The sequence below is a fragment of the Capricornis sumatraensis genome, chromosome X (assembly GCF_032405125.1).
Source record: "Capricornis sumatraensis isolate serow.1 chromosome X, serow.2, whole genome shotgun sequence".
NCBI lineage: Eukaryota > Metazoa > Chordata > Mammalia > Artiodactyla > Bovidae > Capricornis > Capricornis sumatraensis.
This window is the reverse complement of record NC_091092.1, coordinates 124,572,822-124,589,980: the sequence shown is the minus strand read 5'-3', so window position 1 is coordinate 124,589,980 and position 17,159 is coordinate 124,572,822. Positions and strand designations below refer to the sequence as shown.

The following is a 17,159-nucleotide window of genomic DNA, read 5'->3' as shown; positions in this document are numbered from 1 at the left end:
AGAAATAGGATTCTCTTGTAGTTAGATACTGAAAATAATGTTATTTAATGTAACTTTGACCTAATGGCTATCCTTTCAATTTGCTTTTCTCATTTATTCAGAATTGATGGTATTAATGATGAAATAAATTAGCGATATAATCATTAGTTGACAAAGCTTTGGTGCTGATCATAAAGATGTACTTGAAAATATTTGCTGAAGTTAATGTGAATTATTTGTATTAAATGAAAAAGACCAAAGTTTTAAAAGATTATGTTTTAACATATATATTTTTGAACCAGATGCCCAGTAGAACTACTGAGAGGGTTGCCTGTTTACAATCTGCCGTTATTATTTTCCCCTAATGGTCTCAGAAACATAATGGTCTTTTACAACATAAATATCTATATATTGTCTTACATTCCTACTTTCTGTCATTAGTTTTACATAGAATACAAATAGTATATCAAATACTCAGTCAGTTCAGTTGCTCAGTCTTGTCCGACTCTCTGCTACCCAATGGACTGCAGCACGCCAGGCTTCCCTGTCCATCACCAACTTCTGCAGCTTGCTCAAACGTAGGTGCATTGAGTTGGTGATGCCATGCAACCGTCTCATCCTCTGTCGTCCCCTACTCATGCCTTCAATCTTTCCCAGCATCAGAGTCTTTTCCAGTGAGTCGGTTCTTCGCATCAGGTGGCCAAAGTATTGGAGTTTCATAGAGCCATTCAGCTTCAGCTTCTTCAGCATTACTGGTTGGGGCATAGGCTTAGATTACTGTGATACTGAATGGTTTGCCTTGGAAACGAACAGAGATCATTCTGTCATTTTTGAGACTGCATCCAAGTACTGCATTTCGGACTCTTGTTGACTATGAGGGCTACTCCATTTCTTCTAAGGGATTCTTGCCTACAGTAGTATATATAATGGTCATCTGAATTAAATATCGAATATTAGTAACTTTTTTTTAGTTTAATTTTATGAAGATTATAATTAAGCTCTTGATCTAATTTAAAGGAGTGAACTTATGATAGTGTTTCCATAGAGAGGAAATGATTGATAAAACTTATATATCATTTCCTTTATGTTTAATTTAGTCACCTGCGGATCGGTGCAAGAAGATCCATGCTGGCGATGAAGTGATTCAAGTTAATCATCAGACTGTGGTATGTATAATTACCTTACAAGTCAGTGGGAGGAACTAATACAAAGATTGCTGAAGTCTTTAAAAGAAAACAATGAAATGAAATGCCTGTTTCTGTATAAAATATTTAAATAGCCTTTTGAAAAATAACTGAATGACTATTTTTCTTAATTATCTTAAGAAATTTCATAAGGCATTGTTTTAAAATGACATGAGGATTTATTGTTGGTGGCTGATGTTAGATGTACAATTCTATATGGATAATATTACTCCATGAACTGGGGTGACCATTTTGGAATAGAAATTAAAGTGATAGTGTGTACAAATTCAAATTTTTTAGTATAACTTTTAAGTTTCATTTAAAAAAATTATCAAGTTACCTAGTAGATATGTTTTATAGCACCATACATTCATTTATCTACTTTAACATTGATTTGTTCATTAAAGTATCTGGCAGATTGATTTATTTTCATGTCATTTTTTTATTTTAAATTTTAGTAGCTGAATTGGCTGTTCATTTCCCAAAAGAGAACTACAGTTTAAGTTTTAAAACTATTGCACTTAACTAAATAAGTTCTTTTTTTTTTTTCTTTTTTTGTCCTTTGAACCTCATGATTCCCTTTCTAGGCTGAGAATGACAGTGACATTATGTGCCTATAGTAGATTTTCAAGGGCAATTTTTCTTAATCTTAGATTTTAAAAATTAACATCATATGATTTTCATTTTGGACTAGTTTCTATCTCACTTGCTCTATCTCTGCCAAAATAAAATATATGGTTTTTAAAAAGTGAAGTTAACATTAAAATAATCTGATTATTGATTTATAATCTACATTTGAAAAGAAAAACATTTTTTCCTGGTAAATGTTCTATTTATTACTCACTGACTCTTCAGAGTAAGTAATTATTTCCTACTGTACCTTTTAACTAAATTTGGTTTTGCCTGTTCTAGTCATAGAAGAAAGACTATATTTGGAGGGTAAGAAGACTCATGTGAAAAGTCTGATCTTTCTCAGTGATTTTGATATTAAGGCAGATGCTATTTTAAATTTGGTTTGAATGAGAAGTTTGTAATATCTTGGAGAGGCTCCTGAACACTGATAATTAAACTTACGACATTTCTTCAATAAGTTCATTTTCTAAGTGAATAAAAGTTAATGAAAGTATGAAAAACTATATGTATGGGGTATAAAGTTAATACTAATTATTGTTAGCTAGTTGAGGCTAATTAATAGAGAATATTGGTAATCAACAGAGCCTTTCCACTGTGTGACAGTTTTGATGATGAGTAAGTTCTCATGACTAGAAACTATACAGTACAAAGTGATTATCCTGAGTAGTTTCTTGTCCTCTAGGATGAGGATTTGGGCAGTGGGATAAAACAGCTGCTTAAGTAGATTGGCAGCTCCTCCTGGTGTTCACACTGCCTCCACTTCTACAATGTGACCTTAGCAAATATGATGTCTGTTGGATAGTTTGACCTATTTCCAGTTGGTCAATACTAAGAGGATAGAAATTAGTCTCTAATGAGAAATAAAGTTGTTAAAAGGATACTCTTTGTGGAGCAAAGATTCTCATGTCTGTTGAATATGAAAGTCTTTAAAAGACTTAAAGTGAACCAGTAAAATTTATATGGATTGGTGATATTTAAATACTGTGAGAATGTGTCAACACATCTTTCTATTGCAGGAATATTCTAAAATATTAGAAACTAACAGAATGATGGTTGGAGGAACTTGCTTTCAGTTTTTGCTCTGAAATTGACCTATAGATTTTTTAAGTGAGTCATAATAACTATTTGAGTTTATCTCTTCAATAATAATAACCGGAGCCAACACTTCCTGAGTTCTTACAGTGTGCCAAGCATCATGTTAAGCCCTTCACATATTTTATGTTATTAACTCCTCACAATAATCCTATGAAGAAGGTGTATGTGGAGACTGAATGATTATTTAACCCACCGACAGCTCAAAGCTCACTGACTCCAAGGTCCATGCTCTTACTTCAGTTTTATTATACTCCCTCCCCAAACTCAAATTGTAAGATTATCAAACAAAAGGGGAGGAATTCCCACAATCCTGTAAGTAAATCTTAAGGTTCAGGGAGAGGTCACACAGAGCCAAGGGTAGAGAATAGAGGAAGTGAGAATTTACATAACTTGGGTAGTGGTTCGGCTTAATTGAAATTAGAAATGGGGTTGAAATTTAACTTTACTGCTACATCCTCACTCACTCCCTTCCTCCAGATAGACAAGATACATAAAACACAACGCCAGGCATGTGTTAGAAGTCCCACAGAAATTAACTTTCCAACCTCCCTTTATCTACTACAACAGTTGGGCCAATTGGAGTCCAAGTCCTTAGCAGACTGCTACTACAACCTACGAATTGATTTTGGGTGATAATAGAGACATTGTCTGACAGGAAATTATGTTGAATTCCATCAAAGTGACCTTAATAATGTGATCAATTAGCAGATTGCCTTCTTTTTGTTCAAATTGAGCCATATTTGTGCATGAATGGTATCTTTCATTAAATGCACCCTGCTGTGTCCTCTCTTTCTTGCTGTTGCCCCCATTGTGGTCTGTGCAGTGGCTTTTACTTCGTTCGAGACAGTATACAAAGGTGAGGGAATGGACATTATCTTAGTGTTGTTATTATGAAAGGTTTGATAGATCGATAAATTAGTTGAAACAAGTATAAGTTATTTGCAGTCTACAGTTATCCCTTCCGTCCCTGCATTCATAACCAGGGATATTAGGGGTTTGTTATATTTACATTAAAATATTGCCTAATGCTTTTGAAAAACATATTTTAATCCAGTATTTAACCAGAATAGTGAGATATTACCAATATTATTCTATAACAATATAGGTTCAGGAATGAAAAGAGTAATCTTCAATTTTATGTTTTGAATGTTATTAGCTCAGTTAGTATTTTTCTATAATCATAAAATTCCCTATTGTTATAGATAGTAATGTACAATATAAAATTTGACTACTTTTCTTATTATAAAATACCTAGAAAAGCAATGTGAAATTTTCCCCTAAGAGTCTGAGAAAGTTGAATAATCACAGATGAATTCAAATACTATTTTTGAAATTGCTAGTATGGTATATCTTCAAGATGTTCAATTAGATGTGTGTGTGTGTATTTACAGTTTGCTCTTTAAAATATATATATTTTCTTATTTAAAATGAAACTGGAAGTTTTATGTCCTTTTTCACGTTACTATATTCTTTATTATAAGTGGCTTTTAAGCTTTTCTTATCAACATACTTCTGTGGCTGAGAAACTGGCTGCCAGGTAGGAAGAAGAAAAACTCATGAGCATCCAAGCAAAGCAGACTGAGCCCTATTGCATGTCTTCCCTGCCAGTGAAGATCCAACTCCTCAAAGGCTGCTGGAATCTCCCAAGATTTTTTCTACTTCATCTGCCACTACATTCCTCTCTGGGAGATACCTCGGCATAGTTTGAACCAGCAACTCTGCCCTCATGATGCACTTTTAACACTTTTTTTTTTTTTTTTAGCTGATGAGTCTACTTATAGTTATTAAATCTATTTGGGCATATTCCTAATGAATCTGTTAAAATTTCATGTCTTTGCTGTTTTTGGTGTGTAAGTGTTATAAAAGTCTATCCATACTAAAAAAAGATACTTTCTTCTTAGGAATATCAGTTGAAAAGAATGGAGTATGTGATGGTTGAATCTAGCAGTTGGAAAATTTTCCTTTTATTTTTTGTATATATTAAAACATATTCACTATTACTTTGGAAAGTCTTCTGGAACCTGGTGACTATATTATGGCAAGAAAGGGTTCAGTAGATGGGGCTATAAAGCCTACTGGAAGGGAAAATAACCAGATTGGGGTAGTCAAGAAGAAGATAGCCTACAACAAACAGTCAGGGTGTTTGACAGTGATCAGTAAGAGATGGAAGATGAACACTGTAAACTAGTGGGTTTTGTTACCCCCTAAATGGTAAACATTACTGAACAAGAATGCAGCTGATGTCATAGGGGGTGGGAGAAGGGAACGAGATAAAGGAGTTAGCTGGAAAGGTCATTCTGACTTCATTTATATAATTCTCAGCAGTGTCTCCTTTATTCTCTTCTTCTCACTCTAGTCTCTCATTTGTGACTCTTTCTTCACCCTCTTGTTCCTTCAACCTCAGAACAACAGGCGAATATTGTTTGAAAAGGAAGCCAATGTAATCAGAATGGATGGAGAGTGTGGTGACCCATTAAAACTCAAAAATCCCTTCCCCCTGCCCTGCCCTTATCCTGTTGCCTGGAAGGAGTAGTTCATTGAGTGGATTCAGTACCACAATATTGGCTAACACCAATGTGCTTTCTCTCTTTTTTAAATATGTATAATTGTTGTCTTTATTTTTTAGGTTTTTCTTCTAAGTTTTCTTTACTTTACCATCCTCACCTCTTCTCACTTGACGATTTCTCCTACGTTCTTCACCTTTTTCAGTACTTTTTTTTATTCTCGCCTATTTTCTTCTGTCCTCCTTTCTCAAAAGAGAAAATATTTATCTTATAATTTCTTACAACAAAAGTATTGAAAACTCAAATGACAGTATTTGCAGTACACCTCCTTTCTTATCCCTGTAAACACAAGATGTGGCTGGAGTACAGAGATTAAGTATATTAGCATGGTGTTTAACATATTGCTTAATAAATGGTTATGATAATATCCTAAAATAATTCTGTTAGGATTCTAAGAAATTGGTATTCTAAAACAGAGCAAGTGAATTGTTTTCTTTTGGAAGGGGAAAATACCATGAAAAGACACTTACCAAAAATTAGGAAAAATAATACATCAAAGATTTCAGTTCCTCACTGTAAAATTTTATTTCAGATTCTACTTTGTATAGGATATGGTTTCTTTTATTTTACACTGAATATTGTGGATTTGATGAGAATGTGTGGAAACTGGTTTTGGACTACCACATATTTATATAAACTATGTTTTATTATCCCTACAGAAATCAATTCATTACTTTATTATCTAATATAATATTTTATGATTTTTGTTATCAAACTAAAATTATCTTAAGTCTTTATATAAAGAAGATAAGTTGTATGATACCTTAATATTGGTAACTTTCTGTGAACCAATTTATTTTTTCTGCAAATCACTGCATCCTGACTTATTTCTTTCTAATTTATACAATTCTTCCTAGCTCCACCAGGAAAAGACTAATTGGTTCTAAATATGGTTAGCTTTAATTTTTTTTTATTATTAGAAATATCTTTCAGTGTCAACATACAATTAATAGGTTAATTATTTTACATGGAATTTTAAAATGTATCCATATAAGTGATTATTTTGTATGTTTAAAATGTATCTCCTGGCTGATGTTCTTTCCTACTCTGGATTTTTAAGTGTGCAGCTCATTTGCAAATCAATGTCAATAACTATATCCCTTTTCCTACATGTATCAAAAAGACAGAAATCGGTCAGTTACAGTTCCCTGATTTACTTTATGTCTATAATAGAGGTGGGCAATTAGTAGATTACAGCTGCCTGATGAAGATAAAAAATTATTGCATGAAAGAGAAATACATTAGAGCGTCATAAAATGGGAAATTCAAGAGATAATTTTAATAATGTTAAGTTCTTTTTAAGTTATTTAGCCCTATGATTCAAATATAGGTTTCATACACTATATAAATGCTATATAAATGCATATATGCACATTCTTTGGTTTTGTTTTGATAAATGCAGACATCTATTGCAGTACTTGCTAGTATTTTCAAATACACATATCTGTTAAATGTCTACCAGTAAATGACATTATAAAATTATTCATAGAAAAGTTACAGATTTTTAAACATGTTTCTTTATGAATATTTGGCTTTGGTTACTTTAATTACATTTTTGTTTTGATTCCTAAATTAAGTTGAATTTTTCATAAATATAGATGTTTTCTTTATTCTTTCTCAGAATTCTTACAAATAGGATGTATAGATTTTTAGATAACAATGTTTCATCCCTTAGCTTTGGTGACTAAGACTCTATTTTAAAATACACATTTTCAATGTCTTTGCAAGGAGAACAGAAATGAAACATAAGAAGAAATGACTGAGATGTAAAATTTCCATATATATGCAAACATAAAATTAAGTTAAAATTTAACCCATGCAAGTATCTTTATAAAAATTTTAGTTAAAAACTTGTATTATTATGGTTCTTTGAAATTATCCCACTGATTTTGTGGGTAATGAAGCTCTGTGATATGACCAAAGATTCATCCCCACATTCTTTTACTGTTACATGATTGTCTTCCTTCTCCGTGTCTCCCTAGCAGAGGCTTTTAGACTCACTGAATTTTATGTTTTGGAGAAGTTAAAGAATACCATGAATGATAATGAAATAAGAATAAAATGGGCTTTGATTTAGTTTCCTATAGCATATACGAATGTGAACCATGAAGCCCCTCAAAATAAACTTTTGGCCTTCAGAGACCAAAATATTACCAAATACCGTACTGAGTTGGTATATTGAGTTGCTCAAGATGCTAAACTATACCAGAAGCAGAGATACCAATGATATAAAGGTGCAGTTATATAGGTAACAGGATAGGTAATAGAAGATAATGCAAGTAACAGGATGTGGAAATGTATCACCTTTGGTAAAAACAATGTGGGTGATCTGTAGAACTAAATGGAAAAAAATCATGAGTATTATTTTCTTCCTTCCATGAGCTTCCTCATGAGTCAGTCAAGAAATTCTGATTTAACCCTCAGAACTTCTTGGTTATAGAGAAAGACTCCGGGAAGGTGGTGTACAGTAGGTGAAAAACAAAGTACTGCTTGTAGTCTTCAGGTTGGTTTTCTCTCTTGGACTCCCTATCCATCTTCAGCGGTGAGAAACTGTGTTCTCTATGCTTTTTCTTAAATAAAACACACATACACACACACACACATGTATATTATATATGTGACTGCCTGTGAAATTCACATGAAAATATTAACTACCAAAACATATGTGTAAATTCAAATTGTGAGGAGCTCAACATGGTCCAAGTTTTATAGTAAAATTAAACCACATAAAAAACATGCCTTTAAAAAACAATGTTTTAATAAAGTCTTATTTCATTGTGTAAATACTTAAGGAGGCCGTGAGATGAAGAGTGGCTCAGTGAATAAAGACATAAAATTGTGGAGTATTCCCTGTAATGAAAATAAAACTTTTTAATTCCTTCTTTTTGAATGTTTTTCCCTTCATCTTTTCCCAAGATTATCTCTTCTAGTCATGTTTGTAAAAAATAATCAGTACTAAGGTTTCGTTGATAATAGATAGAACCTTGGGTCATTTCTAATACTCTGAATTACCTACTTAAATTATGCCATGCTGGAATTTTTTTTTAATTTTACTTATTTATTTTCGGTTGTGCTGCGTCTTTGTTGCTGCACATGGGCTTTCTAGTTGTGGCAAACGGGCTACTCTAGTTGCAGTGCACAGGTTTCTCATTGCAGTGGATTCTCTTGTTGTGGAGCATGTATGGACTCTAGATCACAGGCTCAGTAGTTGTGACACACGGGCTTAGTTGCCCCATGGAATGTGGCTCTTCCTGGACCAGGGATCAAACCCGTGTCTCCTGCGTTGACAGGCGGAATTCTTAACCACTGGACCACCAGAGAAGTCTTCTATGCTGGAATTTAAAGTAACTTTTTTTTTTTTTTTTTTTTGCATTTAAGTCCTTAACCAAATGTATACCTTTCAGCTTATATTCCTCTTTATTGGAACCATGGGTAATTCTCTGTTTCTACTCACTAAATGAATGATTGTGAAAAAGCAAAATTAGGATATCTCCAAATATATCACACAAATATATTGTGTGAAAAAAATAAGTTTAGATGAAGTTTTTAGATTGGTACTCAAATTTAGTGATTCTGGGATCTTTGAAAGATACTGTGCATCAAAATTCATTAATTCTGAAATGTTTCAGTAATGCAGGAGAACAGAGCACTGTAATGTCTCAGCACCAAAACATTTGACAAAGACACAGTGTCATTAGTCTGAATGTGATGGGTTGTATATTGAATTGTCTCTTTAGTGCTTTTGAAAAGAGCAGAGGAACATTTGGGTATGGTGTGACTCATATTGTCAGACATTCATATAGGCACACTTCAAGCCTCTTTGAAATTTACTTTGTGAATAGGTATCATTTAAACATTACAACCATGAGTAAGAGCCAGTGTTTACACAGGAGTGTGTGTAATTGTTAATGAATGGATCTGTTACTTTGTCTTCTGAAGGATAATAACTGAAAATATTTTAAGAATGTCCTATCTTCCTACTTGTATTTCTAGAGATGCTTTTTCATAATTTCAAATACAGTTGTAACAGAGGCAAAGGTCTAAGTTGATAGGCTTACATTCTTTTATGCTTATTTGTAACTTTGGCTGCTTGGAACCATAGTCTTTTCATTTGTTGGTCAAATTATTCACCACCTATTGTTTAGGAATCAGATAGGCTAGAGAATGTCCTAAAGGGATCAGAGACTTCTCACTATGTACAAAGAGAAAAGGAAGACTCACCTCTTTAACACCAACCCCAAAGCCCTTTGTGTACCTAATCTGGGCAACCCATTGTCCAAGGACCTGCCCACTTATGTTGCCATTTACCCAAGAACCCTTGGTATCTGCTTCAGCCTGATCAAAGCAATTACAAGCCCTGTCTACAAGAAAGCAGAGCATGTGGCTTTAAACTCTTGGGATACCTTAAAAATTCTGTCGGACCATTTTAATTCTGTTTGTGCTATATATAAAATACATTTCAGTGTCCAAGTTGGGGATTACATTTAAACTAGTAAGACTTGCCATTATTTACAGACCCTGAATTTGCTACCTGGACAAATCAGGAAGATACTATTTGTAGTTCAGCATATGTGAAAAACATATTATCTTTAATAATATGACATACTTGGTATCAGATGTATAGGTGGATTTTTAAAGGTCCATGAACTTTAGTATGAATGAAATATTCTATTAAATATTGAGAAAGAAAAACCTGGACTATTTATATTTTTCTAGAAAACCTTCCTAACTGTTTCTATAATGTATATGATGAAGCAGAATATTTCTACAACAAATAGCAACTATATCCATTGTTACTATGGATATATATTATTATAGATATTATGGATATTATATATTATTATGGAAAATATTTTTCTTGTCATAAATCACTGTGACTTTAGGTCTGAAGTATCCACTCTATAATTTTTTTTCCAAATGTTTATAAGAAAGTTTATTTGGTAATTTGAGGTAAAGAATGTTTATTATAGCTTTAGTATCAAGTATATTACATTTAGAGAAAAACTTAATACTACATCTTAGTTTTATATACAAAACGAAATTCCCTTTTGACCTTTAAGGCACTTCATTATCTCAGAAACATCCACATTCTCATGTCACCGTGCCATATCACTAGTTATCAACAAACATGCATTAAGTCTCTGCCTTTTTTTTAAGGCATTGATTGCAGGTATATCCAGAAAAATGAGACTCAGTTTTGATCCTCAAAATAAAACCCTCAATATCCAATTTTGTGAGGGTAGATGAAGGACGTGAGGAAAAATAGATAACTTTAATAAGCAGCAGTGCATGTAAAATGCCATTAGAGAGATGTAAGATCACATGAGGAAAATAAGATCCTAGCTATAAGAGGCTGTATGATGGGTGTTGCATTTAATAAGTGCCATTACGGATACATAAGATTTTATAGGTGGGAGAAGAAAAATGCAAGTATCTATATAATAGAAGGGTGCTTTTGCTGAGAAGAAAAGCACAATGTTGAAGGGTAACATAATACTAACTTAACCAATTGTTCCACCCATACTGAACTAATGAAAATTGCTCAAACTGGTTTTAACTTGTCTCAGGGCTTTCTTCAGTCCCTCAGCTTCCATATCCTCTTCACGTGTCCACTTCCTAAGAAATTCAGCCTAGGCTAATAGGAAACCTTTCCTGGACCATCAAGAATGGGTTAGCTGCCCTTTGGGGGGCTCCCAAATTCCATTCTGTAGGGGTACTTCAGTTCAGCTGCTCAGTCATATCCGACTCTTTGCAACCCCATGAATCGCAGCACGCCAGGCCTCCCTGTCCATCACCAACTCCCAGAGTTCACTCAAACTCACGTCCATTGAGTCAAGTGATGCCATCCAGCTATCTCATCCTCTGTCGTCCCCTTCTCCTGCCCCCAATCCCTCCCAGCATCAGAGTCTTATTTATCGTAAATACTTACTGAGCTGCTCATCTCTCCCCTGCTCATTATGCTTTTTAAAGAGTCACAGGTTGTGCTTCAAGCGCCATTGCACCCATAATACATGGAAGGCACACATCACTATTTAGTGATTTTATAAGTTATAATATCTAATCTTAAAAACATATTAACATATTCTAGACATGGGCAAGTCACTGCCTTCAAGAAGCTCATTGTCTAGAATAGCTGTTCTCAAACAGTGTTTCCTGACCAGCAGCATCAGCATCATTTGGGAACTTGAGGAAAAAAAATGTAGATTCTAGGGCTCCACCTCACACCTACTGGATCAAAAACTGATATTTCCAGGTGATTCTAACACATTCTGAAGTTTAAGCACTACATTAAAGAGAAATTATAGGAGATAGTGATGGCCATATTGGTGCAGGGTCTATTATAGGAATTGACTCTTTAGTTAGGCCTTTGATGAGCTTTTCAAGTGTTTTGAGGAAAAGAACACTTTTATGCTGTAGCAGTATATTGGAGCTGCAAAAGACTAGTAGTAGAAAAAGCAGTTAGGACTCTTAGGTCTAACAACCTGGTATTCAAGACAGATAAAGGAATGAGAAGATGTATTAATTGCCAGAGTCTGTTCTTCAGGATGGGCTTCCCAGGTGACATGGTGGTAAAGAATCCACCTGAATGCAGGATACGCAAGAAACACAGATTGGATCCCTGGGTAGGGAAGATCCCCTGGAGCAGGAAATGGCAACCTGCTCCAGTATTCTTGGCTAGGAAATCCCATGGACAGAAGAGGCTACAGTCCATGTGGTTGCAAAGGGTTGGACATGACTGGGTAAGCACACACATTCTTCAGGATAGATGTGTATTAAAAACGGGGAACTGTTGTAGGTGACTCCATGCTCAAAACTTGAGAGGATGATGGGGAACTTTTTATTGTTGCTGTTGAATCAAGTGTTGCATTCATTTGTACTACCAATGGAATATTTAGAGGAGGATGTTTGCTGTCATAATGCCTTGTGCTTTAGAATCAAACAGACTTGAATGAATTCTGGCTTTGCAACTTACTATGTTTCTGTTGGGCTTCCCTGGTGGCTCAGATGGTAAAGAATCTGCCTGCAATGTGGAAACCCTAGGTTCGATCCTTGGCTTGGGAAAATGCCCTGGAGAAAGGAACAGCTACCCACTTCAGTATTCTGGCTTGGAGAATTACATGTTTCTATTAATGATCTTGACCAAGAAAATTTAGTTAATCTCTTTTCGCTTCAGTTTCTTCACATGTAAAGTGGGTTTAATAGTTTACTTCCTAGGGCTGTTGTAAGAATGAAGATATAAATAAAAGGAATGCAGTATGAAGCATCTAGCACAGTGAATTACTGGTGCTTGATTATTCAGTAGCTACTAGTATGGATGAATGAACTGTTGAAAATATGCCTCAACTTCTTGATAGGGATTGGGGACAGTTAGGAGATTTGTGAGTCATGCCGAAAGTTGTTAGTGGAAGTTCTGGAAACAAGAGTTTTTTGTAAGAAGACAGCATGAAGTATTAGGGGAATAACACTTAGCCTGGAGGAATCACTTGCATGTATTGGTTGTGAGGAGGAAGAAAGATGGAGGACAAGTATTCAGAGTTGTATCAGGACCATATCCATTTACTACAAAGCTCAACTGTTGTTATCTATTTGTACTTTTCTACCCATTCTGCGTAGTAAAGTTGTAACATATTGTGATTTTTGAAGTCTAATTATTTAGCCTGTGCAGTAATACATAAACATCTCTTTTGGTGTTGAGTTCACTTTTTCACAAGTCTACCAGTTCCTTTTTGGATGTCTCTGATTATTAGAATGTTTTTCTTTGTATCCCAAACTCACTTAAACCTTATTTAGTTCCTTTCCATATTAGTGGGTTATACTTTTATATTAGCAGCCACTAGAATCCCTGGTTTTCATTCTTTCAAAACTCCTTCTATCTCCTAGTACAGAAAGACTTTCATAGCAGCCAATGTAAAGTATATAATTATTTTTCATATTACTGTTATATCTTCACATGGCTTTTAATTCAGGTCTATCAAACTTAATACTTTAAAATGATAGCCAGAAACTCAAATGAGGAAATAGAAAAATAAGTGTGAAAAATGATTAACACAGATTGATATATTTCACTTATTTTGATATTTGTGTACCATATCATTTAGCTCTGGAATAGGGCTCCCGAATTTCTTGAAGTTGTAACCCATATACTTGCCTCATTTCATAATATTAATACCATCTACTCATGTCCCCCATAATCTGTCAACCATAAGTATCTTAGTAACAGAGAAATAAATTTATTTTAATAATTCACTATACTTATGTTTGCAGATATGTGAGGATACACAGAACCAGAGCTGAGAATCATTTTTCCTAGAGCTCTAAGACCACACCACATCTGCCCTTGAATAGAACTTGGTACAATCCAATATATGGGTATAGTTGTTAAGCATAATATGCAGTAGAAAAGGTAGAAAGTAATGAAGAAATGATCCAAGTCAGGGAGCTTGAGAAAGGACTAAGGAAAAATAGGATTATTCATATGAGAGGCATGTTGTCTGGTTGCTGTTTATGGGTATACAAGTACTGGGGTTGGACTGATATAGCTAAAACCTATCTGTTATTAAGAAAAAATTTACATGTAAACTGGGAATTACACAGCCAACTTCATTACATTACTATTCAGCAGTTTCCACAAAAACGTAAATTAACACTTACGTGAGAAACCTATTGAAATCATTCATTGAATTAAAAAAGATCAACAGATAATGTAGGTCTTATTATGAATAGTTGAGTAATAATTTTGTTTTTCTTTTGACAGTTACGTAAAAGAATAATGTACAGAGCAGATGTCATTTCCCCATCACTATCTTTTACTGTTCTACATAGTGTTGCCTTTCTGGTTCTTTTTGTGGGAATTTTCCATCCATAACAAACAGTCCTAATGAGATAATTCAGAAAATTCATGATTTTCTAACTGGAATATTACTCTTAGACTAGGTCCATTATCAATATTTTGTTGGCTTTATTGTTTATAAAACACATGTTTATTGCCAAAAGTTTAGGAAATTAAAGAGTAAATGAGAAAATATATATTACAGTCTTTATTACCCTTTAATGTAACCATTGTTAATAGTGGTATATAGCTTTCTGTGTTTTCTATATTTATATGCATATTTTTACAAAAGTAAAATTGAATTGCATTAGCTACATTTAAACTTTTTCTACACAAATTTTACGCCCCATGCTAATGGACATTTGCATAATGTACAGTTTTTGTTTGGTTTAAATGGCACTGCAACATACATGTTGCGCATTTATCTCTATGCTTTTATCCAGTCATTTCCTTTTGGCAGTGGAAGTTGAATTTGAGAGCCAAAGATAAATATATGTATGGATCACTTTTGTTTAAAAGACTGCTAATGGAATGTCAGTGAGTGTGGTAAGGCTGATTAAAAAGTAATAAAGTTATATAATTTTCTGTAATTAAATAACATTCATTCAGCTATAAAATTTAAGGCTTCCCAGGTGGTGCAGTGGTAAACATTCCACCTGCCAATGCAGGAGATGCAAGAGACACAGGTTTGAGCCCTAGGTTGGGAAGATTGACTGGAGAAGGAAATGGCAACCCACTCCAGTGTTCTGGCCTGGAATATCCCATGGAGAGAGGAGCCTGGTGGGCTACAGTCCATGGGGTCACAAAGAGTTGGATATAACTGAGCGACTGAGCATGCACACAAAATTTAAATCTAACCAAATTATTACTTTGTCATCAAAAATCAATTTCACTTTCTCATGGAGAAACATTTCTGTTTTTTGGAATTGCATACTCAAAAAGAGCATAGAGAAATTGTGAAAGAGTAGGATGAATCGAATTACACTAAATGTTACACTGGAAAACCCAATCAAGCCCTAAGAATTTTCAATTAGTGACATGATTATGTCATAGAATAAAGTGAAGAGAAATTGGTACATAAAAATCAATATGTAATTCGTTGTCTAGAGTAGATAGGCTGAAAGAAGGTTACAGCAATATTGACTGCTTTAGTATCATTAGCAATTATCTAAATGAATAAAATAAATGATAAAATGTGGTTATCATTAATAAGTTGTTCATAAACTCTTTGTATAAACAGTATGTTTTCTCCCTCCAAACCTGATATTCAAAAATATGCTCACTTATTTTTTTGGCAAGCAAAATTAATACTTGAATTTGAACTAACTTTGCTTTGATCTTGGCTCATAGAAATGGCTGTAAGAACACTTCTTAGCCATCAGAAGAATTAGAATCAGTGTACCTTTGGGGATGTAATAATCTCTACTTATATATAATGGGAGACATTTGACCAATATCATTGCTGTAGCTGATCCACATTCAAGTGATTTTTTAAAAAAATTGACAGCCTGTTATTCATGTTAGGCAAGTATCATGATGATCATTTTGATTCCTGAGACCCTGAGGTTTTAAGCATTATAATATCTTGCTTCCTTTTTGTCCTCTTTCTCTTCACCATCGCTCAGTTTAGCTAAAGTAGAAGCTGTAGTTTAAATGAATGGTCTGTCATATAAACTAAAGTATCTCATTATCCTTCAGTGGCTGTGGTCCAGAGTACCTCTTTCATCATAGTCTCTGGGATCTGTGCTAATTTGGATGAAAGTGCTCATTCTTTACAGCTTGAGCATTATCTCCCAGGCAAAAACATGGTGAATAGGCACAGGCATCCATTCCCTTTCATTTGGGTGCCTAGGAAGAAACTAGATCATTTTCAGACCATTAGCTGAATCTTGCTTGCAATCCAGGATAAATTTTGACCCACTGTATTTATATAACACATTTATATAATTTATGTAGCATAAATTTCTAATCCATTAGAGTTGGAAGAAATGGTTGTCTCTTTTAAATGTGAAATATATTGTTTTAAACCTTGGAATAATAGATGTTTTTAATGTGTTTCTTTAAAGAATACTTCTAGGATTTCAAATAACTGCATAACCAGTATGTCTTAAAAGCAAATTAACAAATATTCAATAATGTAAAAGAATAAGTAATGTAACATGGATAACAGTTGAGTCAGGTTTTTGGACATTTATCAAGTACTTCTGTTTAATTATACAATATGTTTGGGGTGATATCCACATATCACATGATGGCTTCATTAAATTTAGTTTATTTTAAATTTATAGAGTCTTTTGGAACACATTTTCAATAGCTGCTGCATTGGAGTAGCATTACCTTGTCATTTCTTACTCTATATTGTGGTTAAAGGTTTATTTTATCAATCCTGTCTTCCACGCTCAGAATGTCACCTTGGTGTGTCAGTACTAGCTACTGGTAGTGTAATGTCAGTCTCATTTAGGGACATTAGTACCACATATCTCTAAAAGATGGTGATGAGCAAGCATGTGGTTTAATTTGTAAGTTCAGGACATTGCCAAATCTTTGTTTCAGGCATGCGGATTCTTAAATTGTAAGTTGTGAACAAAGCTTGGATCTACACCTTGTGCAGCATTAATAATGCCATAATTTCTTTTAATTCTAAATTATTCTATTGGTTGGATACCATCTTAGTCTCTGCTTTGACTTGTAAATGTCCATTGTTATCTCATAATGATATGGACTCTAATGCAATAACATGGTTAGTCAATTCAAAAATAAAATATCTTTTTGAGTTTATAGCTCCTGAAAATTGATAGGATGGTACACCAATTATGTGGTTTTCTTTTTTTTCTTACTAATCTTATTAAAGGGGGAGAACATTAAATCTTTGAA

At 33.9% G+C, this 17,159-nt stretch overlaps 1 protein-coding gene across 4 annotated transcripts in view; it reads left to right on the top strand.

The window, feature by feature from the left end:
* Positions 1 to 17,159, top strand: part of CNKSR2 (connector enhancer of kinase suppressor of Ras 2) — a 281,248-nt gene that overhangs the window by 139,282 nt on the left and 124,807 nt on the right. For all 4 annotated transcript variants that reach the window (XM_068962234.1, XM_068962233.1, XM_068962231.1 and 1 more), the window contains exon 8: positions 1,077 to 1,145. In XM_068962234.1, coding sequence (XP_068818335.1) covers positions 1,077 to 1,145 — 69 coding nt within the window. The remainder of the gene's footprint in view (positions 1 to 1,076; positions 1,146 to 17,159) is intronic.